General features: G+C 44.9%; 1 protein-coding gene across 1 annotated transcript in view; it reads left to right on the top strand.

Annotated features, from left to right (window-relative positions):
- The first annotated feature begins 4,090 nt into the window (after nucleotides 1-4,090).
- gpm6bb (glycoprotein M6Bb) overlaps nucleotides 4,091-26,500 on the top strand; it is a 130,467-nt gene continuing 108,057 nt past the window's right edge. The window contains exon 1 of the mRNA XM_084311583.1: nucleotides 4,091-4,241. Coding sequence (XP_084167709.1) covers nucleotides 4,238-4,241 — 4 coding nt within the window. The 5' untranslated portion in view covers nucleotides 4,091-4,237. The remainder of the gene's footprint in view (nucleotides 4,242-26,500) is intronic.

Below are 26,500 nucleotides of genomic sequence, written 5' to 3'. Positions count from 1 at the left end.
TATCCTAGAAGTATCAGCGATAGTGTGTGAGTAAGAGAAACCGAACCATAGGACTAACGTCTAGAGTTAACGAGACTAACGTCTAACGTTATCGGGTTATAGTAGTTACTGTGTGCGGTATAGTAGTATGCTGCTAGCGGCTCCGTCTGACTTGAGTAGACTACCGGGCGCGCGGCGCTGAAGAGACCGGTGGTATAGCCAGCCATGTTGCGTTAGCAGTGTAACCGATATAGCAGGAGGGTGCGTCGAGACCCAAAGCTTAGCTGTGTTTAGGGTAGTCATAGTATTAGCTCGCGCGACAGAAGCACGGCTGGCTGTGCTCGCGGGATCGCAGACGCCATCTTGTCACCCGGACGAGCGGTGACAAGAGTGGGTCCGCCATCTTGGCTAAGTACTAACAGTACCACGTGTATCAACAGCAACGTCCATTGAAGTGAACACTAACAACCAGTGTCTAAGGGGTACCCCGAACAATTTAAGCCGGCTTAGGTTAGGTTTTCTTTTGGTAACGTGGGCCCACATTTACTTGGTTTTATTTTGTTATTTGATTATTTGGTTCTTGAATTCCCAATGTGTCTACATGTTATGCCTGGGTTCCCCTAGTACAAGCGGGGTGTTTTAATGTATTGAGCACTCTGTGCCTATGGTGGGAAGAGCTTCCCCTACATTATGATAACAAGAGCACCCGGTGCCATGTATTAAGGAATAACAGTGTAATGGATAACCTGCCCAGGCTTCAGTAAAGTAGACATAATTGGGATCATTGTGTGTGTCTGTTTCTTCAGGTTCCATTTGCTATTCTAACCCCTGGGTAAATATTGTGACTGCATAATTATTTAACCCTTACACCCCATTTACAGAATAGCATTTGAAGAGTCTATACAGGTGGTCAAGGAAGGGTACTGCTTAAAGGGAAGCCCAATAATACTATTGAACTGACAGTCACTGGGTGTGGGAGGGCTGTCGGAGGTACTGGGGGAAGTGAAAGTGTGTGGGGAGCTACTGCTGACCGCCTTGGAAGGCGAGGGAGACCAGAGTACCAGTCCCCAGGTTAGTAAATCCTGGGCCCCATCCACTCCAGCTGCAAGCCCTCCAGAACGACGTTCCGGGCCAAAGACGGGGGTACATATAGGTCCAATACTATAGTGTCCTACTACCCAGTGTCTGTGTACTACTACTCCCACAAGCAGGGATAATCCACCCTTCTACAGATGTATCCCATAATCTGTGATAAGGTCAAATGAGAGAATGAATGAATGAATGAAAACTTTATTTAACAGATTGCAGAATGGGTACAATACAGTACGGCTCAATACATACAATTGTTAAGGGGATGCAGACCTGAGAAAGACGTTTGTCTTGTTTCCATCAGGGTCCCCCATTTTCAATTCATATAGACATATATGACATACATGACATACAGATAGTCAGTACTGCTTCATCTATACATTTATGACATACCAGATTTGCAAATACAGTACTGTTTGTGATACAGAAGGAGTCAAGAAAAGGGAGTATATACATTTGACGTAGAAACTGTACATTGGAGGAGGTTGGGTGGGGGGGGGTTGGGTACATTGGGATATTGACAACCATACTGGGTAATTTACATTGGAGGTGGTTGGGGGGGGGGGGGGGGGGGCCGGGGGGCACACTGTATAAACAAGTAACACTGTACATTGAGGGGGGGGGGGAGGAGACACTGTACAAACAAACACAATTGTACATTGAACTATTGACAAAACCATACTAGGTAAATGACTGTACATTGGAGGGGGTTGGGTTAGGATATTTACAGGGGCCAGTGTTGAATTGCAGTCTCCCGTAGGTGTCCCTTGAGAGAGGTTTTGAAAGTGGGTAGTGATCCACATTCCTTTACAGCTTTGGGTAGGGCGTTCCACATTGATGTGGCATAATTGCGAAACGTGTTTAGTCCCTTATTTGAGCCGAATCTGGGTTTAACATGATTTGTGGAGCTCCCTCTGGTGTTGTGATCGTGGTATTCACTGACCTTTGGGAAGTATTTTGACATGTACATGGGTACCTTGGTCGTGTAGTGTATCTTGTAGACCAGGCCCATTGCAAGTTGTTGTACTCTGTCGTCTACTCTAAGCCATCCTAGGTTGTCAAAGTGGGCAGGGGTGAGGTGGGTTCTAGGAGTAAGGTCAAGCAGTAGTCTGACCAGTTTGTTTTGAGATGTTTGTAATTTTGTTTTTAGCGCCTTTGAGGTGCTTTGGTACCATGAGGTGCAAGCATAGTCGTAGTACCCCTGAATGAGTGCTCCTGCCAGAGTCTTCAGGGTGTTCTTGTTTACCAGAGAGGAGATCCGGTACAAGAATCGAGTTCGTTGGTTGACTTTTTTTATTACATTGGATGCCATTTTGTCACAGGAGAGATTAGCCTCTAGGATGGAACCCAGGTAGGTAATTTCATCTTTCCTTGTGACAATATTGTCACCCACTGTAACTGAGAAGCCGTCGGTCTTGCTGAGTTTGTTATTTGAACCGAAGAGAATGGACTCTGTTTTGCCCATGTGTAATGATAGTTTGTTATCAGCGAGCCATATGCAGATTCTGCCTAGTTCCGAGCTGAGGGTTTTTTCAACCTGTAACTTGTTCTTGTCAGAGACCAGCAGGGCTGAGTCGTCCGCAAACAGGAACAAGTTGCAGTCACAAGCTGACGACATGTCATTTGCATAAATTAGGAACAGTAGCGGTCCTAGTATGCTTCCTTGTGGAACACCACAGCTCACTGTGAGGGGGGGGGATAGGGTACCGTTTACCTCCACCATCTGTTCCCTCCCCTCAAGGTAGGATTGCATCCAGCTCACTGATAGACTATCAAAACCAATTGCTTTTAGCTTGTCAATCAGAATGGAGTGATTGACCGTGTCAAAGGCCTTTTGTAGGTCCAGCATGACCATGCCGCAGTATTTGCCTGCGTCCACCTCTTGTTTGATGTGGTCATTCAAATAGAGAAGGCATGTGTCAGTGGAGTGGGATGTTCTGAAGACAGATTGGAATTCGTAGATTAGATTTTTTTCCGCTAGGTACTTTTCGACCTGTTCGTAGACTATTTTTTCCATGACTTTCGAGATGGAGGTGAGAATAGAAACAGGGCGGTAGTTGCCTGGGTCTAATTTGCTGCCCTTTTTGTGCAGAGGGGTCACCCTCGCAATTTTGAAGTCCTTGGGGACGTGTCCCTGTTTTATGGAGAGGTTTATTATGTGTGTGATGATTGGTGTGATGGCGGCTGCTGAGTCTCTGAGGAATTTGGAGGGGATGTTGTCATGGCGAGAGATATTAACTCAATCTGATCGAAGCCACAATTTATTTTGTTCTTCTGTCATTTAGCCGTTTTGTGAAAGTTTTATTATTGGATTAACTATAGTAAAGGCACATTTAGTACGACACCGCAGCGACCCCTTGGTCTGTCTGCCATTGTTTTCCTGTCGAGTGCAAATAGCCATTAACACTTGGATCACTGACTTCAGGTGGTAAATGCAGAAAACCGGCTTGCTTGATGTGGGTGGTAATAAGATGATTGATTGATTGAAGAAGAACACAAAATGTTTTTTGGAAATAAAATAGGCCTATATAACTATAGGAACTATATAACTTCAAACGAGTAGCACTTGAGTAAATGTAGTTAATTTCCACCTATGTACTTTAATTGATTACCGTTATTCTTTAAAGAAAAAAAGAAGAAAAAAAAGGAAATTAAATATGGGCAACTCGTCATAGATAACAGAAGGAATATCTTAACTTGGGTCCATGAACAACCATGAACAGGACCATTTAGACCACTGGCTCTTTTTATCTGCAACTAACAGAGGTGCGTGCTGCACAACAACAGGGCCGGACAAGTGTTAAAAAGATAAAGAGCTCACGAGTTGAATGGCCAGTGACTTTTTCTCAGTGTCCCCGTCGATGAGGGGCGATGATGAAAGGGGGCCCGGGGGCAAGCAAAGCAAAGCAAAGCACAACCACTGTCCTCCGATCAGTCATCATGCTAATCCCCTAACTTGTGACGTCACTCGGTCTGTCTCCAAAGAGGGGACGCAGCGCTCGAGCCCTGTGGACTAGCCTGGTCGTTCTGTATCTCCCGGACGCACGCGCAACATCCCTCCCTCCCTGCGTGGCTGCTGCCCGGGCTCAACTTATTCATCGGATCCCAAACTTCGAAAGACATTTGGAACAACTGCAAAAAAAAAAAGAGGAAAAAGAGGAAAAAGAAAATGGGTGAGTTTTACTTCTAGAAACAAAGTGGTCTTGTTGATCCGTAGACAATTAACTCGCCATGACAACTAAATTAGAGCATATTATAGAGCTCTCCAATGTCATTTTTGACTTGCTTTTGCATCAGTGCGCCGACTGCTCAGTACTAGTGAATTCTAGATGATGCCGCAGTGGCCCAGTGGAGCCAGTGGAGCTATTCTGCGTGACCCGGTTCCATGTAAGTCAGTGTGGTGTATATGGAGCGAGCAACTCGTGGAAAGCGATTAGAGAGATAAGTCTATAAGGATTTCCTTTACTGTCAGCCGCAACTCTGCACAGTCAGGCAGCAGGAACACATCGACTGCGCTCCGATGGCTGGCGTTACCGTTATCTCAGCGGGTCATTGCTCGCTTTTTGATTAGCCAAACGTTTGCTGAATAATGACTGGAGTGTTCCATTGTTCTATTGTTCCGAAACGTTAATCAATGTGTTATTGTTTTGGTTGGTTGTTTGATTCAGTGAAGTCCAGGTGTCTCCCAAGTCATGATGATTGTTTTGTGCGTGGTTTTGATAAAGTTCGGCTTGGAAAAAACCATAAGTTGCTGTTGATAGTAATGCTGTTTATTTTTGTGTTTGTATTTTTGTATTTTATTAACACTATCCTATTATGATGGTTATGATGATCATGGATGTTGTTGCTGATAAATAACATCTCCAGGCAAGGGAATGCAACAGACAATATTGCTACAGAATGTTATGCTCCCATTAATGCATACTGTATCTCATATGCTAGGGCAGTTTTTCCTCCACTGATTGGGTTGGGGGGGGGGGGGGGGGTGTTGGATGGGCATAAACAAGGGATATGATACAAGGGATATGATACAAGGGGTATGATACATTCTCAGAGGGCATTGGACAAAGAACAACTTACACAGGGGAACACTGTTGTCTAATATATCTGGTCATGGGATGTGGTGGCTTCACAGACATGGACTGTAACAAAAACAAAATTGAGGTGTATGAGGAAAGTGGTGTAATTAGAATTGAGAGAACTCAACATTCTATGTATGTGTATGTGAATGTAACAATGGCTTCTGGCAGAGTTCTACAATTCCAAAATGAGATCATGTCAAATAAAAAAGCCTGTGGGCTTTATTGGGTCATTTAAAATCCTCAACAGTTTGTAGATGTGTACAGTATGTGATCACTGTCTTACACGTGAAACAGTATTCTGTATTTTTGTGATTATCAAATTAATCTTATCTAGTTTCAAGTTCAAGTTCAAGTTTCTTTAATAGTTGTCATACAGAAGTACAGAATACTTTCATACAAAATGCTTCTTACTGTTACGCTCCAGAGACTGTGCTATAGACAAGATAGTATCAAATAACATAGTATAGCATGTAATTTAGAAGTAGAAAATGAGGTCACAGTGTTCGGTATAGACATATGTACAATGTTCGATGCAGAATAGACGTAACTGAGTTACCATATGATATACAATACTATGCAGTGTACTAATGTACAGTACTATATAGTGCAAAGCAGAAATGGGATGAGGTACAATGCGCTACTATAAGGGTTAACTAGTTGAGGAACCACTGTGCAATGAACAACTATTGTAATCACAGATTGTATGTACCGGGGTTGGGGGGGGGGGGGGGGTTGTCTTGAGAATAGATCCCATGTTGTCCTCGGGACCCTGACTCACTCTCTGAAGTGTCAGGGCCCATCTGGGCTCCCTCCCCGGCGATGCCTGGGGAGCAGCGAGGTACTATGCTGCTGCGTATGTTTAGTGGCTTCTTAGAGATTCCTGGCAGCGCCGAGGCCAGTCGTCGTAGGGCTGTCTGCCAGATGGGAAGGCGGTTCGCTCCCAACTGCTCTTATTTACACCACACATATTCAAGGGTTTATATGACAAGGAGGGTTCCTAGAATTATTGCATGGGTAAGGGAGCGCATGGTTGGTTTACAGTTTTACTATATTGGGGGTGGGTTTTGCGCAAGGGATCGACACGGATGGTGAAACGGATGGCGGCAGTGGCCCGTGGAGTTGAAGTGAAGGCGAGGGGGAGGTCCAGCATAAGATGGTCTGGTCACGTGCTGAGAAGGGAAGAAGATGCATCCACTGAGAAAGCAAGGCAGACTGATAGGTATTTTCAGTTAATTTAATGTCTAATATTTTATATCCAGCTCCTCACCACGAGTGCATAGATCTCTGGAATGTGCCAGTAATGGGTCGAGTGACGACGCCGGCCAGGAACCCAGAATACTTTGACCTGTGTGACCTATAATGCATGGCTGTATCCAGGCACAGGCCAGGTTTATACTATGAGGAGCAAAACCAGATTCATCCTTAGACTACTACCATATACGACCAAGCCTGTCTGATCATCATTTTTAACCAGTGGCTCGCTAAATTTGGAACCCACATAGTATTTAAGCCATGATTGTGTCATCATTCTGGAGCCACACAGCCCCCATCCATGGAGGGCTGTGGTCTCCAGGACTGTTCCTCGTTCTCTGTGTTCCTGTGTCAATAAATACCATCGATTGACTTCACCTTCGTCTCCTGGCTCATCATATCAATCCAAAGAACTCAGTTTTATACTATCAAGACCAGCGGTGGGTGAAGAGGTGGATCGACTCTATATAACTATACTATAATATAATATCAAACAAGACATGGAAGCATTGGGGATGACAATGGAGACGCTATATTCTCATCCGACCTTGTGTGAAGGGACACGGATGTTGTGAGGTGACAGTACCTGTTGAGGTGACAGTACAGTACCTGTTGAGGTGACAGTACCTGTTGAGGTGACAGTACCTGTTGAGGTGACAGTACCTGTTGAGGTGACGGTACCTGTTGAGGTGACAGTACAGTACCTGTTGAGGTGACAGTACCTGTTGAGGTGACAGTACCTGCTGAGGTGACAGTACCTGTTGAGGTGACAGTACAGTACCTGTTGAGGTGACAGTACAGTACCTGCTGAGGTGACAGTACCTGCTGAGGTGACAGTACAGTACCTGTTGAGGTGACAGTACCTGTTGAGGTGACAGTACCTGTTGAGGTGACAGTACAGTACCTGTTGAGGTGACAGTACCTGTTGAGGTGACAGTACAGTACCTGTTGAGGTGACAGTACCTGTTGAGGTGACAGTACCTGTTGAGGTGACAGTACAGTACCTGTTGAGGTGACAGTACCTGTTGAGGTGACAGTACAGTACCTGTTGAGGTGACAGTACAGTACCTGTTGAGGTGACAGTACCTGTTGAGGTGACAGTACAGTACCTGTTGAGGTGACAGTACCTGTTGAGGTGACGGTACCTGTTGAGGTGACAGTACCTGTTGAGGTGACAGTACCTGTTGAGGTGACAGTACAGTACCTGTTGAGGTGACAGTACCTGTTGAGGTGACAGTACCTGTTGAGGTGACAGTACCTGTTGAGGTGACAGTACAGTACCTGTTGAGGTGACAGTACAGTACCTGTTGAGGTGACAGTACCTGTTGAGGTGACAGTACCTGTTGAGGTGACAGTACAGTACCTGTTGAGGTGACAGTACCTGCTGAGGTGACAGTACCTGTTGAGGTGACAGTACAGTACCTGTTGAGGTGACAGTACCTGCTGAGGTGACAGTACCTGTTGAGGTGACAGTACAGTACCTGTTGAGGTGACAGTACCTGTTGAGGTGACAGTACAGTACCTGTTGAGGTGACAGTACCTGCTGAGGTGACAGTACCTGTTGAGGTGACAGTACAGTACCTGTTGAGGTGACAGTACAGTACCTGTTGAGGTGACAGTACCTGTTGAGGTGACAGTACAGTACCTGTTGAGGTGACAGTACCTGTTGAGGTGACGGTACCTGTTGAGGTGACAGTACCTGTTGAGGTGACAGTACCTGTTGAGGTGACAGTACAGTACCTGTTGAGGTGACAGTACAGTACCTGTTGAGGTGACAGTACCTGTTGAGGTGACAGTACCTGTTGAGGTGACAGTACCTGTTGAGGTGACAGTACAGTACCTGTTGAGGTGACAGTACAGTACCTGTTGAGGTGACAGTACCTGTTGAGGTGACAGTACCTGTTGAGGTGACAGTACAGTACCTGTTGAGGTGACAGTACCTGCTGAGGTGACAGTACCTGTTGAGGTGACAGTACAGTACATGTTGAGGTGACAGTACAGTACCTGTTGAGGTGACAGTACCTGTTGAGGTGACAGTACAGTACCTGTTGAGGTGACAGTACCTGCTGAGGTGACAGTACCTGTTGAGGTGACAGTACAGTACCTGTTGAGGTGACAGTACAGTACCTGTTGAGGTGACAGTACCTGTTGAGGTGACAGTACAGTACCTGTTGAGGTGACAGTACCTGTTGAGGTGACAGTACCTGTTGAGGTGACAGTACCTGTTGAGGTGACAGTACAGTACCTGTTGAGGTGACAGTACCTGTTGAGGTGACAGTACCTGTTGAGGTGACAGTACCTGTTGAGGTGACAGTACCTGTTGAGGTGACAGTACAGTACCTGTTGAGGTGACAGTACAGTACCTGTTGAGGTGACAGTACAGTACCTGTTGAGGTGACAGTACCTGTTGAGGTGACAGTACCTGTTGAGGTGACAGTACAGTACCTGTTGAGGTGACAGTACCTGCTGAGGTGACAGTACCTGTTGAGGTGACAGTACAGTACCTGTTGAGGTGACAGTACAGTACCTGTTGAGGTGACAGTACCTGTTGAGGTGACAGTACAGTACCTGTTGAGGTGACAGTACCTGCTGAGGTGACAGTACCTGTTGAGGTGACAGTACAGTACCTGTTGAGGTGACAGTACAGTACCTGTTGAGGTGACAGTACCTGTTGAGGTGACAGTACAGTACCTGTTGAGGTGACAGTACAGTACCTGTTGAGGTGACAGTACCTGTTGAGGTGACAGTACAGTACCTGTTGAGGTGACAGTACCTGTTGAGGTGACAGTACCTGTTGAGGTGACAGTACAGTAACGTCACGGTGACCAATTGCAGCCACTCTTATTGTCTGGGACCAAATACGGCCACGCCCCACTCCCAGCAAAAAGTGGGAATCTCTAGAATGGGTTTGGGGCGGCGCTGTATACGGAAGTAGCTCTCAAGGTGACGATTAGACAACACTTTTTTGTTGTCAGTAGATGGCAGCATTGGTTTAAAATTAAAGGCTGAAAATGTTGAGAACTACAACACTGCATTTCCCAAGAGCGTTAGCACAGGTCGCAGGTCACTGGGATGGGTCTATATTCTCCGACGTGATCTGAACAGCGTTAAACTATTACTGCAACCTCGGTATAGCGACCGCGAATGGCCAACTAATTATCTTAACAAAAGTGCGCTGGTAGCATTACATATGTTGTCTAAAGGGGGACATATGGTACAATTTAAGATTCTAATGATAATCGGCATATAAAGGACAAGATAAAGCATCGTTAATTTGTAAGAAACCTCAATGAAAACGGCGCAGGGTGCTATTGTTATGAAAATGTGATAGAATCCTATGAAAATGTGGACGCACTTGGCCTACGTTCCGTTACCTGCTGAGGTGACAGTACCTGTTGAGGTGACAGTACCTGTTGAGGTGACAGTACCTGTTGAGGTGACAGTACAGTACCTGTTGAGGTGACAGTACAGTACCTGTTGAGGTGACAGTACCTGTTGAGGTGACAGTACCTGTTGAGGTGACAGTACCTGTTGAGGTGACAGTACAGTACCTGTTGAGGTGACAGTACAGTACCTGTTGAGGTGACAGTACCTGTTGAGGTGACAGTACCTGTTGAGGTGACAGTACCTGTTGAGGTGACAGTACAGTACCTGTTGAGGTGACAGTACAGTACCTGTTGAGGTGACAGTACAGTACCTGTTGAGGTGACAGTACAGTACCTGTTGAGGTGACAGTACAGTACCTGTTGAGGTGACAGTACCTGTTGAGGTGACAGTACAGTACCTGTTGAGGTGACAGTACCTGTTGAGGTGACAGTACCTGTTGAGGTGACAGTACCTGTTGAGGTGACAGTACCTGTTGAGGTGACAGTACCTGTTGAGGTGACAGTACAGTACCTGTTGAGGTGACAGTACCTGATGAGGTGACAGTACCTGCTGAGGTGACAGTACAGTACCTGTTGAGGTGACAGTACAGTACCTGTTGAGGTGACAGTACAGTACCTGTTGAGGTGACAGTACCTGTTGAGGTGACAGTACAGTACCTGTTGAGGTGACAGTACCTGATGAGGTGACAGTACCTGCTGAGGTGACAGTACAGTACCTGTTGAGGTGACAGTACCTGTTGAGGTGACAGTACCTGTTGAGGTGACAGTACCTGTTGAGGTGACAGTACCTGTTGAGGTGACAGTACAGTACCTGTTGAGGTGACAGTACCTGTTGAGGTGACAGTACCTGTTGAGGTGACAGTACCTGTTGAGGTGACAGTACAGTACCTGTTGAGGTGACAGTACAGTACCTGTTGAGGTGACAGTACCTGTTGAGGTGACAGTACAGTACCTGTTGAGGTGACAGTACCTGTTGAGGTGACAGTACAGTACCTGTTGAGGTGACAGTACCTGTTGAGGTGACAGTACAGTACCTGTTGAGGTGACAGTACCTGTTGAGGTGACAGTACCTGTTGAGGTGACAGTACAGTACCTGTTGAGGTGACAGTACCTGTTGAGGTGACAGTACCTGTTGAGGTGACAGTACCTGTTGAGGTGACAGTACAGTACCTGTTGAGGTGACAGTACAGTACCTGTTGAGGTGACAGTACAGTACCTGTTGAGGTGACAGTACAGTACCTGTTGAGGTGACAGTACAGTACCTGTTGAGGTGACAGTACCTGTTGAGGTGACAGTACCTGTTGAGGTGACAGTACCTGTTGAGGTGACAGTACCTGTTGAGGTGACAGTACAGTACCTGTTGAGGTGACAGTACCTGTTGAGGTGACAGTACAGTACCTGTTGAGGTGACAGTACCTGATGAGGTGACAGTACAGTACCTGTTGAGGTGACAGTACCTGTTGAGGTGACAGTACCTGTTGAGGTGACAGTACCTGTTGAGGTGACAGTACAGTACCTGTTGAGGTGACAGTACCTGATGAGGTGACAGTACCTGCTGAGGTGACAGTACAGTACCTGTTGAGGTGACAGTACAGTACCTGTTGAGGTGACAGTACCTGTTGAGGTGACAGTACAGTACCTGTTGAGGTGACAGTACCTGATGAGGTGACAGTACAGTACCTGTTGAGGTGACAGTACCTGATGAGGTGACAGTACCTGCTGAGGTGACAGTACAGTACCTGTTGAGGTGACAGTACCTGTTGAGGTGACAGTACCTGTTGAGGTGACAGTACCTGTTGAGGTGACAGTACCTGTTGAGGTGACAGTACAGTACCTGTTGAGGTGACAGTACCTGTTGAGGTGACAGTACCTGTTGAGGTGACAGTACCTGTTGAGGTGACAGTACAGTACCTGTTGAGGTGACAGTACAGTACCTGTTGAGGTGACAGTACCTGTTGAGGTGACAGTACAGTACCTGTTGAGGTGACAGTACCTGTTGAGGTGACAGTACAGTACCTGTTGAGGTGACAGTACCTGTTGAGGTGACAGTACAGTACCTGTTGAGGTGACAGTACCTGTTGAGGTGACAGTACCTGTTGAGGTGACAGTACAGTACCTGTTGAGGTGACAGTACAGTACCTGTTGAGGTGACAGTACAGTACCTGTTGAGTCTCACATTGCATAGTGCATAGCCTCGCTTTCCCCGGCCTCCTCACCGCAACGTTTTCGGGGAGAACTTCCACCCCAGAAAAACCTGTTGATTTGCAAACAGAGCAGCTGAGGGACCGGGAGACAGAGGGAACACTGGCCGTGTGAGAATGTATATCGACGCTCATTAATTTCCCCTCTGAAAACTCTCACAGTGGTGTCTTTGTGCCCCTTAATTTGGAGCCGCTCCTTTGTGCGACTTCAGTGGCTCTTAATGTAGAGAGAGGTTCACTGAATTTGCAAGTTGCAGAGAGTAGACACACTGTGACCCAGCTCCCCGGAGCCCCTCCTCCGCGCTCCCGAGCTTATGGAGGATATTGCCCCCATTGTGTATTGTCCACGTCGCTGGCTAAGACTCTCTTCATATTCAAATAGCCTCTGTAGGACTTCTAAAACAAAAACTAACCCGGGGCCGTGGGGGGGGGGGGGGGGGGGGGGGGGGGGACTTGGGAATGGATGAATGAATTTCGTCACTTAATAATTTAAAATCTATGTCATCAGTCGAGTAATAAGTCACTCGTAAAGAATTTTTTTGTTGTACAATACGTCACACAACCTTATAATAGACCATATGTTTCGTGATGATGATAATAATAGGCTATAGGATATCAGCAAAATGTAGTAGTACTCCAACACTGTATGTAGGCTGGGATGCACAGATACTATATATCGTGTGAATGTACAAAAAGTGCCATTTTGACTGGTGTTAATTGTATACAAACTTTTCTTTATTTTCAATAGAAATTCTATCAAATATAAAGAGGTAAATCTATAGTAGTAGTATCCACAAAAAATTGGATTATGATTATGGATGGCGGTGGCAACATGGGGGTGTGAATAGTGTGTGTCGGGGGGGGGGGGGCGAGTGCCCTTTTTTACTTGAGCCACTGCCCCCCAATCTGTCTGCCCTGTTCCTATCGGTTGCAAAACGTACCCAATACTAAAATCCCAGGTAACCCCCCACCCCCCCCCCCCCCCCCTAAAATAGAAGGTTGTTTACTCCTGGTGAAAATGGTTCCTTTGTCCAATGACAACTGACATTGTCTCAATCTTTATTGTTCAGTAAAAGTAACGGACCAGATTGGTGCTATCAGACAATAGCAGTGTTCAGAATCGGTATCGGCGATGATGAGTAAGAAGTGTCTTCTTTTCCTTTCATTGTGCCATCAGGGAAAAAAGGGTGGCATGCGGCTGTGTGGGGATTTGCTCTGCCCCACCAAAACCCAACTTTTTGAAGATTGAAAATGGATTAAGTGTAACTGTGTGCGCGTGGCCCGGTGTGATCCCAAACAAATAAAGCTGTCGTTGATGCTATTTTCTTTGGTGATGAACTGAAAATGGAGAAGTGTAGAGATCACTCCGGATGTTATGTAACTTGTCAGCTGACTAATTTGAGTTGTTTGGCGACTTTCACCTCCTTGGGGAGAGAGTACCTTTTTTTTGGAGTCTCACCCGACTGTTTTTGCTTAACAGTGATTTAATGGTGGATTGGCCTGTGCTGTGGATGTGGAGGAGGATGGATTGGCTGTTGTGGACCACAAGACCTTAAAGGGGCACTTCACCAAAAAACAATGCATTTATTTTGCACATAATCTCACACGCAAAAACTGAACTGTTCTGCATACATTCATTTAATTTGACAGTTATTGAGAGTAAATTTGTTTGAATATGGCCACCAGTGATATCATCTGCGACACAGAAATAATAAGGTAGCAGTCCCTATAAGACAAGGTATTGCTATTGTTTCATCTACATAATTTTGTAAAGTGATGCGGATGAAGTGGTGCTCACCCATATTTCGTCCGGGCACTCGCTATCGTTAGCAGGACTCCATCTTGACACACTGGATGTCGATCGGTTGCAAATAACTCGATAAACAACATGATTTGGACGTATATACTATTATACAACCTGGAAATGGATCGGATATTTCTACATCCCATAATAGGAATATTTCAGTTCCACGCTCATCGTCCAACGGCGCGAGGAAGATACGGTAAGATCCAGCGTTATTTTTCAACGTGTTCTTTACTAACTGCTCTAATGATCATATCACCCACACTAGATGAATGATATAACGTTGCCCACGGAATTATAAACGACCCCCTGCCCATCCGGTCAACATCAGATCATACTTAGTAACTCCTAGAAGCACGTCCAGTTGACATTTTTTATCTCGCACAGATTCCTATCAAACTGTATTTCATCATCAATATAATGCATTTGGGGCTATAAATCAAGTTCTGGAGAAAGCTGCAGAAAACGATAAAAACATACTTATACTTTAGACCGTATTTTAGTATGAATATGTGAATGAAAAAGTATAACGTTGCTACACCCTGAACAATAGATATAGGACGTTGAATGGGCCATAGTAATGTCAATTTAGCAATACAATTTAAAAAGTTATAGCCCTGCAAAGAAGGGGAACTTCTCCATGTTAAATAGGGCTGGCGAGGGATGGTAAATTATGAATTTAACCCCGGCGATCAAAGTATTAAAGGATAACTCCACTTTTTTTTTAAATTAGCTTATTTAACATCTTCCCTGGAGTTAGACAAGAAGATGCATACCTTTTTTGTCTCTGTGCGTGCATTTTAGCTTTGGGAATAGACGCTCCGTTAGCATAGCTTAGCTTCATCACTGGAAGTGGGGGAGGACAGTAGCCTTACAGTGCCTTACAGTGTATTGCAAGGTCTGACATTGACCAAACTTGATATGCATGACCTTGGTGGGCTCTAGGTCAACTCCTGAAAAGGGGGTCAATGTCAGACCTTGCAATCAAAAGTTAGGGGGCTAATAACCCTTGCCATAATTTCAGTGCGCCCCTAACTTTTGATTGCAAGGTCTGACATTGACCCCCTTTTCAGGAGTTGACCTAGAGCCCACCAAGGTCATGCATATCAAGTTTGGTCAATGTCAGACCTTGCAATACACTGTAAGGCACTGTAAGGCTACTGTCCTCCCCCACTTCCAGTGATGAAGCTAAGCTATGCTAACGGAGCGTCTATTCCCAAAGCTAAAATGCACGCACAGAGACAAAAAAGGTATGCATCTTCTTGTCTAACTCCAGGGAAGATGTTAAATAAGCTAATTTAAAAAAAAAGTGGAGTTATCCTTTAACACAACACAATGATTCAATTGTTGATTTGGCTAATCGGCTACGGGGAGGGGGGGTGGCTCTATAAATAACTAATCAGGACTAATATTACTTTAGTTAACATTAGTACTTGTAGTAGTTGTGCTATTAGTCATAATTAGTAACTTAGGGCTAACACAAGTCCTGTGACTGTCATCTGCCCGCGCTCAGTAGCATACGGTTGCCATGGTCCCCATCCATAACAACAGCAGGATCAGACTGGTCTCAGCTGGATTCAGACATGTTATCTTTGGTGTACACACACGAGGAGTCTTTAAACTTTTCCAGCCGTGGACCCAAGTGAGAAATTGATTTTTATCGCTCTGGGACTCGGGGTCATTAACCCTTTCACTGCTGCACTACCAAACGGTTAACCTTTCTGTAGTGTGGTAGTGAAAGGGTTAACCCTTTGTCGTGTGGCAGTGAAAGGGTTAATCGTCTGTGTTGTCGCAGTGAAAGGGTTAACCATTCGGAAGTGCAGCAGTGAAAGGGTTAAAACATATGACTACTCTTGTCATGTGGGGGACCCACTGAAAACAGGCCCATTATGGTCCTTTTCAGGCCTGGTCCAAATCCAAACTGCTTGAGAGATTCAAGTGTTCCTTGGTGCATGTAATTGTCTCAGAGTAATTTTTAGCAAGAAAGGAAGGACAGACCTTTTCAATATGAAATGAACAGTGAGTGGAACCGAAGTCATAGCTTAACAAGCAAGGTTGGCTTAATATTAGCCTTAGGACCCCAAATGGGCATGTTGGTGGTTGTTGCCCACGTGACAAGAGCAGTTTGTTTTAATGATCTGGGGTCCCAAGATGAGGGGAAAATGTAAATCTAAATTTTATTTATTTATTTATTTTATTTGGAAAAGTTTTAAGTTTTAAGTTTTTTAAGATGTATAAATAACACAGCCATCAGCAGCCAATATTTACTTTGTTGGCAGAGTTTTAGAGAGCTTTTTAAAAATAGGCTTTAGAAATTCTCTTCAGTGCAGAGGCGGACATTAACCAGCATGCCAATTAATACTGTATTATATAATAGATACAAGTGAGTCATATGGTTGTTAACGTTTGGGACTGTCTTGTGACTGCTAGCAGCAGCAGCTAGTACTAATCAAATACAGAACATTATGCTGTCAGCTGTCACCGATTGAACAGTGGCTCTGTTCCTCTTCCAGACTGTGATAGCAAAAAAAAAAAAAAAAAAAAAAAAGGGAAGATTGTTTTTCCTCATGGAAACTCTTGAACCATCTGCCACAAAAACACTTTCCTTAGTGTTTTACGGACAGTCTTTTGCCTCAGAGTTCCTTGTCACCGCAATGCTCCTCTGGAAAAGGTGATTTGAACATAGATTTGAGATGGATATAGCCTAAATGTTCCATTGTTATGTAGTACTTAGAGAAAGGGGGTTTTACTACTTTCGTTGTCAACTAGAATGGCTTGTGCCATTTCCTTAATACGATAAGCGTCTAATTGGCATTTCTATCGGTGGCCTTAACCACTTTCAGGAATGTTCTCTCAAACTTCTGTGTTGCTGTTTGCCTTTGTTGACCAGCAGTAACAGTTCACATCGTAATTAGAATGTTCAGTCATCAAAATTCTAATCACACTAATGCCACTGTACAATAAAATGTATTTCCTATATTTATATCCTGTATTTCTCTTTGAGTCTTCTGCTTTGCTGTCTCCCTCTTGGCGATCAGAGTTGTGGAGTAACGGATTACATAAAACCAATCTGATCTACAGACATAGGTAGCCTAATGAGTAATCTGTATTCGAGTATATTTCAAAAGTAAATCTTCCTCATCCTGTACACAGGCGCGGGCCTGAGAGCACTTCTTTCCAATGTTGTTATTCTCTCTTGGCTCCTAAAGCCTGATGTTTCCACTGTTTACTGTTGGAATTTAGCCTGTTGGGAGTTCAAATTCGGACCACTATTCGTCACACAGACCGGCAAGCGGAGAAGCCATGCCATCCCCTTCGTGTTTGTCCCTACGCGTTAAAGATGTGTCTCTGAAACGCGAGAGGCGCAACATTGCCTTATTATGCCATTTAAAAACCCGCTCCGGGGCTGTCTGCCTGCCCCCTGCTCACCATCGTGAACTAGTAGGGAGGACAAAAAAGAAATTCTGCTCTCACAGATTTATTTTTTTATATATATCTTTTTTTAAATCGGTGGTAGAGCCAATATTGATTTAAATAGCATATTCCACCTCTGCAAAAAACATTTTGTGAGGGGATAGGGTTGAAATCTTTAGGGCTGAAAGTGAAACTGCGTTCCGGAGAGTCTAAAGTCTTCTAAGTGTAGCCTGGTGCTGAGGCCAGGAGCATTTTCAACACGTCTGTTTAGACCAAACCTCTAAATAACGATCGGTTGAGTAAAGAAATTGCTCTGTTGATCCCTTAAGGTTCCTTTTAAAAAGATTCAATAGCTTTATATTCACTATATATCACATATTTCAGAGTTAAATGGTGAGTTAAAAAGCACCCAGACGAAATGTATGTTTAGTGCATCATGGGCAGAGCTCCCATTGTGATTACATTACATTTGACCTCCCTAGAACTAGGATGTCTGGAAAATGTCACATCAATTCGGTCACACAAGTAACACTTAGCGTGGCAGAGACGTACTGTACACACACACACACACACACACACACACACACACACACACACACACACACACACACACACACACACACACACACACACACACACACACACACACACACACACACACACACACACACACACACACACACACACACACACACCTATATTCAGCAGCAGTACAATGGAATAGCCTACCAATGGAGTTGAAGACCATAAGCCCCTTCTCCACTTTTAAATTAGCTATAAAGAGGTGGATCATAAGTAGCTGAAGCTGGGAGTAGTGAACAAAGGGTTTTAATATGTGTTGTTCCTTTTTTATTCTTTTATTGTCTATAAAATGGAATATTATTGTATGTATTTTTTTGTTTTTATACCACACATCCTGACATACAGACACTACAAACACCCACATCCACACACACACCAGTACATAAATCCACTGACACCAATGATGAAGGACCACAATGGAAACAAGCCTATGGCTTTATTGTGTTTTATGAAATCCTATTGGTAAATGGAGAAAATGTATACCTGTTTTCATATTGTGATCCAATGTATATGTGTGATTTTCCATTCTAAACCAATAAACTATTAAATCAATCAATCACACACACACACACACACACACACACACACACACACACACACACACACACACACACACACACACACACACACACACACACACACACACACACACAGGACTGTATGTGCCGTGACCCCACATCCTGAAGTCGGAGGAGAGGAAAGACCTGCGACATGTTGACGCTTCACCACCAGAGGAGTGTTTCTTTAATTATTTCCATCTCCGAGTCAGCGACTTGTCAAATGATGCCTGAGCAATAACAGAGGGTTGAGATAATCTCCCCCCCCCCCCCCCCCCCCCCTGCTCAGAGTTGACACAAGGTGATCTCAGTCGGAGAGGCCGTGTGTGTATGAGCACGCAGCTGTTCCCCAGAGCCGTGTCAGACAGAGAGGAACAGCGGAGACAGCAGGAATGAATCGCTCCCAGAACCAATCTGGATGTTTTTTCATTTTCTGCTCTTCTGCTTTTACTAGATAGGAGCCTATACAGCGGAGAGAGACAGGAAAGGGGGGGGGGGGGGGGGGGAGGAACTGCCATGATGATCCAGATTCGAACCCACTACGTTGCGAGCCTCTGACCTCTCTGAGCCATCAGGATGGATTGTAAGAGATGGACTTCTGGAACGTGTTGTAGACACGTGTAGAGATTGGGCTTAGCTGGTTTTCTGATTTTGGCATTGGCTGTCAATTCTACTAGCCACTTTGGCAGGCAACCAAACTGTTTTCAATCCGTCTATTATATTCTAAAAGCCCCTTGGTTGCTAAGAACATTTTATTTGGCTGGTGAAATTCACAACGCAGAGGCTATAGCCACCACCACGGCTGGTTTGTTTCATGCACTGTTTGCTCTAATCAAACCATTCGTTTGTGGCTGTCACTCCAAATGTTTCCCCTGCGTGAACCTCCAGGTTCTTCCATACCTGGATTTTAAACACAATTAATTTGGATTTGAACAGTGATGATGCAGCAAATCATGTACTTAACCAATGAACAACATCTGGCTGTGAAGTTGTGAAGAATTTAAAGGTCCCCTGACTCCCCTCCACATTCTTCTTGGAGCGATTGTGCAGAACATGTCACCAGAGTGCTTTGTTCACATTCTTCCCCTGGAGAGGGAGAGGATCTCTATGCTTCTCTGAAATCTGAGTTGCATGTGTGATGTCACTAATAGGTTGAACCTATCATGGTCAACTATGTGGCAACTTGACAATCTTTAGCGTCAGCAGACACAGTCTTGAAAGAATATAAGCTGCCGACTTGGAAATCCTGGTAAATATTAATGGGTGCATGTTGCCAATTTGCAAAAAAATCCTTGCATCTCAACGAGGGTAAAGGTGTCGAGATGCTAAGACATTTTCAGTAGTTTATTGAGCAATTTGGTGGAAAAACCATATTTATACAAATCGTTATTCAATATAAAACATTTCTTAAGGATTTCAAATACTTCTGGAGCGGGGATCTTTAACATTCCATTCCACCATTCGTCTTCCGTAGCTGATGTGACTGCACGTGTCAGCCAGGTTACAGTCTCTCTCCGAGTCAACCTCTGTTCCTAAGGCTTCTCGTAGTTCTCGGTTTCATTCCATCCCTTATGAAAAGTATCATGGTATTTCCTACGATGATGGTGGTGAGCAAGAAATGATGGGAACATACCATATTATGGTATAAAGTGGAGTATACCAAGGTATACCAGGTCAGAGTGAGGTCACGTCGGCTACTAGCCAAAAAGCAGCATGGAGGGTGAGGAAGAGAGGTAACGTTACGCATTCATAGCTGTCCGTTGTAAACTATGTGGGGCAAAAATCTAATTTGATGAAGCATTTGACACGGTAGCACAACAATGTGAAACTTGACACAAAAAGACCTCTACCAGTGCCAGTGATGTATGTAGGGCTAGATGAGTGGAGAAGGTCTGAAGAAGCTCGTCAGGGAGATGTTACCTATTTACCTAGTTTACTCACCCTCATAATAATACAATACCCACAAAGAACAAAGCTAAGCTGCCAGCAGAGAAAGACGTTTACTGGCTACCTCGAGAGGTAGACCACACTCCGAGAGGTAGACAGGTTGAACATTACTTTTTTGGAAGGGGGAGGTGTAAGCTAAAGTCATCATGAGTAATGTAATGAGTAATGAAAAAACAAATTACTTTGATACTGATTCAGTGAAGACATTTTGATTACTTTTTAAAGGAGTAATCAGTAATAAGTAACTAATTACACTTCCTGAGTAACTTGCCCAATACTGGTCGTCAGATGAATATCAATGCTAATGAGGGTATTTTGCCGTCATAAGTGAATGATTTCCGGGCCTCTCTCCATTTGGCATCAGATCTGAATGAGTCTTTGGCAATGCTGCGGCCGATGAGGCCCGCGCTGCAGGAGAACTTCTGCTCCAATGATGAGGCCCACGCTGCAGGAGAACTTCTGCTCCAATGATGAGGCCCACGCTGCAGGAGAACTTCTGCTCCAATTAGAGATGTTCCGATACCATTTTTCCCTTTCCGATCCGATTCCGATACCTAAGCTTTGGGTATCGGCCGATACCGATATTTATCCGATACCAGTGCATAAAAAAAAAATTAAAAAAAAATTTATATAAATTATACCTTTTTTTTTTTTTTTTTTCAGATACTGTTATACTGTTTTTTAGTAATAACTAGAACGTATGGTATTTATTCAACAACAGGTGATTGTATAGATTTGTATTAGTATCATTAATCAATGAGTATGGGCTGCAGCACTGCAGATATACCCTACTCCAATGATCCACACGGACATTAAACGGTGTTGCACTCGCTACTCAGTGGCTCTGCAGATATACCCTATTCAGTCTGTAAGCTAGTGGCAGACGTTCATGTTGTGATTTTTGATGCAAAATAAATATTCAACATTCTCTTTTGAAACTCCGCCTCAGACTCTTATCCTTTGGCACTTGCTGTACTTTGCTTGCAGGTCTGCAGCCATTATTGCTGGATTATGTGAATAGCACCAACTTTAGACACGGTAACGTTATCAAGCTAAGCTAACTGACCTAGCTCGCCTTCCCGCATCGACATTAAGATAACGTTAGTAATAGTCAGCTAACGCTAGTCCGTAGCTATTTAACTTAAATACAATTCACCGTGGGTGCATTATTGTTGATAGACGGTCACGGACAGTGTTAGGTCCTGGAGAAAGGACAGGCGATCATCTGATTTGATGTAACGTTAAAAGCGGATGTTGTTCCAACTAGCTATCTTTCCAGCTAATGCTATCATAACACCAGCCAAACACATCCCGATTCCCGTCCGAGCTCCCCGTCACACCGCACTGTCGGGGACAATGGAATTTAAGAAAGTGTATCTGCTGTTAAAATGACACAGCATCACACTTTAAAACATGTTCATTTTATAATCCTCACTCTCCGCAGGACTCGGCAGGAGATAAATTACATCATGGGATCGGAGGCTAGAATTTACGTGTACTCGCCGATACCGATACTAGCATTTTAGGCAGTATCGGCGGCATTTCCGATACTAGTATCGGTATCGGAACAACTCTAGCTCCAATGCTGCGGCCGATGAGGCCCATGCTGCAGGAGAACTTCTGCTCCAATGATGAGGCCGATGAGGCCCACGATGCAGGAGAACTTCTGCTCCAATGATGAGGCCCACGCTGCAGGAGAACTTCTGCTCCAATGCTGCGGCCGATGAGGCCCATGCTGCAGGAGAACTTCTGCTCCAATGATGAGGCCGATGAGGCCCACGATGCAGGAGAACTTCTGCTCCAATGATGAGGCCGATGAGGCCCACGCTGCAGGAGAACTTCTGCTCCAATGATGAGGCCGATGAGGCCCACGCTGCAGGAGAACTTCTGCTCCAATGATGAGGCCCACGCTGCAGGAGAACTTCTGCTCCAATGATGAGGCCGATGAGGCCCACGATGCAGGAGAACTTCTGCTCCAATGATGAGGCCTTCTGCCATGGCCTAGGGGTGGGGGGAAAATATATATACAGCAATATATCACAATATTTAGCGTGCCGATAATAGCGATACAGTGGCACCAAATATCGATATTTAAAAAAGAAAAGGACAATCCCATTTACTGCGATAAAAGTAGTTGGAGTGAGGTCCTCTTCATCGCTCTCTCCTGCCCTCTTCACCTTTTTGCCTCCCTGTCCCGTCCGCCCTCATCCCTCGCCCTCATCCCTCGCCCCCGCCCTCATCCCTCGCCCTCACCCTCGCCCTCACCCTCGCCCTCGATAGCGTTGATTGTGTGCCCCCAATATTGGCGGAACCACCGGAGCACTCAGTGTTCATTTGTCAAGCTTTAATAAGTCCTTCCGAAGACAAAGATGTCTGTTGTGTATTGTGTGAAATGATAGGAATAGAAGTTCCTCCTGAGTGGGAATGCATGCTCCTTCTCCCAACATTTTTATTAAGGTCCTATTCAGACTGGCACAGCAGGAAGGGGGGGGGGGGGGGGGGGTGGGGGTCAACAGCCCTGACCCCGAGTTCACCCTTGTTAGAGGAGTTGTCACGCTGCCACATGGTGGAAACAGGATGACATTAAAATATCTAAAAATGCTCCCGATATGCAAATGAAATGTGGCGGGAAGCTGCAGACTCTAAATGGGTTTACAAGAAGATACCATGTGAGAGCTGTTCTTCTGCTGCTTGATTCAATAGGCCCTTTATTCCGGAGTGCGGTGGTAACGGTCATCATAAGCCCTTATCCACAAGCCTGTGCAGGAAAAGACATTTACCTAAACTGTGAAACAAATCACCTGTACAAAGGCCGGCAATTTTGGCAATCTTCAGAACAAAAGATTTTGATAGCGATAGTGGCAAATACTTGCGTTTCATCTCCGTTTTCAGCTAGGGCTACATTTCCAAACTATACAACACAGTGGCGGTGAGTAGGGTGCATTCTGTCTGGAGGTTGAAAGAACACTGAAATTCAAGTACTGTTTATTTAGTACAATCTTGTAATTTTACAGTATGGTACTTACTTAAAAAGTACAAGTGCAGGCTATATAAAACAACTCATTAAGTAGTGTTCCTTTAAAAGTACTAAATTACAGTAACTATCGAGAAAATGTAATTAGTTACTTTTCACCTCTGATTTTGTCAGTGGGGGGACAACAGTCTGTATAGCAGAGGTTTTTGTTCAGAGCAGAATGTTTGTTCCAGAAGCCCTGGTCCGTCTGTGTGTGAAATAATGGATGTGAGAAGTGAACAGACTCATTCACGCTCTCACTGAGCAACCATTCTGCCCTTAACCGCATGATTCACTGCCGTTCAAAATGTAATTACTCATCACCGGAGAGAGAGACAGATTTTTCCATCACACTTTCCTAAAAAATGGGATAGATCAGATAGGAAATCAAAAAAAAATATCTCAAATTGCCCGATTTCTTTCTTTATTTACCAGGGTAGGTTCTCTGAGCACAGATCTTATACAGTATCCTGGGACAGGGAGAATACTAGATTCCGATTGGCTGGAGGGTGGCCACCTCTGACGCAAGTGTTAGAGAGAGAGAGAGAGAGAGAGAGAGAGAGAGAGAGAGAGAGAGAGAGAGAGAGAGAGAGAGAGAGAGAGAGAGACGGCTGGCCACCGGGGGCGCTAGGGCGCCGACCCACCTGTTAAATGAGAGAAGAAGAGAAAATATAATTTTTTTAGTTTTTTGTTTTATAGCCCTATAAATAATATAAACATGTTTAAAATGAATAATATTTACTCATTTTAAGTATGTTTGTGTTTCCAATGCACAATATAACGTTAATATATCAAATAAAAAAATAATCGTTTTCCTGAACAGGAAGTGACTCACTCCTGCCGCATTTCTCCTGCCGCATTTCTCCTAGCCGTATTTCTCGGCCCAGGGCTAGATGCAATCGCGCTCTAAGTGCGCGTCACTGTTTCATCGCTGTATCCGTCGCAGCCAATCAGTGCGTAACGCGTTGTGCGTTGAAATATGATGTTTATGATGGAAGCCGGGCGCGATTTGAAGCGGTCTAGGCAAGCATTTAGAATTTCCGTCTAGAATTTCCGTAGCCGCATTTCGCGGAGACGCTCTCTGATTGGCCGACGCGGCGATGCCAGTTCTTTCCTTAGCCACAGTTTGCAACATGTTCGAGGCTGTGTGTTGTGAACTTGTGATTCAGTCTGGAGTCTGGACAGTGGGCAGTGAGTGTGGATATACATCGACAACAGTCTGGGGGACAGTCAGTGGACATACACTTTATTAAGCCCTCCGGCTGGACCACGTTTCAATTAAACAAAGTGAGTTTATGCTGTTGTGTTGTGATGCAGCTATTTGTTGTTAGCTCACACAGTACTTGTTGGCTAACAACAAGCTATATATGGATGCAGTGTGGAGGGACATGCATGGACAATGGACATCAACACAGTCTGGACAATGGAGTGGATATACTTTATCAAGCCCTTCTGCCTGCTGTCAACTTAACAACAAGGTAGATTTGCGATCTCTCTCTCTCTCTCTCGCGCGCGCTCTCTCTCTCGCTCGCGCTCTCTCTCGCTCGCGCTCTCTCTCTCTCTCTCTCTCTCTCTCTCTCTCTCTCTCTCTCTCTCTCTCTCTCTCTCTCTCTAACTAACGTGATTCTCTCTCTCTCTCTCAGCCACTCAGCTAACGCTTCTCTCTCTCTCTCTCTCTCTCTCTCTCTCTCTCTCTCTCTCTCTCTCTCTCTCTCTCTCTAACTAATGTGATTCTCTCTCTCTCTCTCTCAGCCACTCAGCTAACGCTTCTCTCTCTCTCTCCTCTCTCTCTCTCTCTCTCTCTCTCTCTCTCTCTCTCTCTCTCTCTCTCTCTCTGCGTGTGTTTGGAGACGGAGCGAGTTTGTTTCTAACTTTTATATTTATATATTGTGTTTCAAGTTGTGAATTAGACTGTACTTTATTTGACTGGTTGTGTGTTGCTTGGTCAGCTGTCCGCTGCCAGTGACATGCCAATGCGTGGTACATATGTTTGCAAAATGTTTGGTATAGCGCCCCCCCATGGAAAGAATGTAGCAGCCGCCACTGGAGAGAGAGAGAGAGAGAGAGAGAGAGAGATTTGATTTTATAAAAAACTTTATTCTTTACTAAAACTACACAAGATGCATCAAAACGTTCAAAATAAAAAATACTCTACAACTAAAAAAAAACACAAAAAAAAACACAAAAAAAAAACACAAAAAACAAAACAAACAACGATGCTGAAACTGAACCAAATTGTCACTTGAAATTTTCCCCCATAGGGAAAAAAAAACCTAAAAGATCCAAAGTTCTGGGCGTATCAGAGAGAGAGACACCGGAGAGGCACTGTAGAAACCGTAGTCCTGAGAAGAGCGTCTCTAGCTTCACCTTTCCCTGTGTGGTACAACACATCAGGCCTTTGTGCGTGTCCGACAGACTCCAGTCAAAGCCTATCCCGTGGATAAACAGGGCCACCCTGTCAGCTGACCATCCTCCTTCAGCCTTATCACATTTGCTCCTACCGCCCACCAGTTTTATATCACATGGCATCGATGATGTCGGGGGCCGAAAAAAGAGCAGGGGGATCGAGATGCACTCTGGACCGACATCCTCATCAGACAGTATGTCACCCTTGCCTCCCCGTCCGAGGCCGCCTTTTCCTCCCTGGTTCAGATGCCACTCCAACATCACCTCCCACTCCCCCGTGCGGAGACTGGCAGCCCCCAGTGACTTCCCATCGAGCAATCTGATTCGAGAGCTCAAAACCCTGATGAAACCCATTCCGAACATCGGGTAGAAATTAACCAGCAAAGTCCGCTTTACCATCACCCTCCAAGGCTGAATCAGGAAACCGTTTATTCCGGCGTAGAACGTGATGAGCCCCACAGTCATACCTTCCACCCCTTGAACAAGGTACCGGTGCCGGTAACATAAAAAGACGGCAGAGACAACATCCCCCATGACGACTCTGATGAAAGGTCTGCCGAAGGAGTAATGCGTGGCCTTCCCATCGGGCATGAAAACGATACGCCCCGCTCCTGTCTCTGAATCCTCCATAGTCCCAGTCTTTATAAAATTCCACAAAAGTATAAGAGTACATGAGATGAACAAAAAATGTCTCAGCCTCCTTGCCCCGGTATCGGGACACCTTGAAATGTCCAGCCCTAAGTGACACCACCCCAATCCCTTCAATAAAAAAAAACTCTCATTTAGAAA

Source organism: Notolepis coatsorum (genome assembly GCF_963971535.1).
Source record: "Notolepis coatsorum genome assembly, chromosome: 3".
In the NCBI taxonomy this organism is placed as follows: Eukaryota; Metazoa; Chordata; class Actinopteri; order Aulopiformes; family Paralepididae; genus Notolepis; species Notolepis coatsorum.
This window is presented reverse-complemented; position numbering and strand designations above follow the sequence as displayed.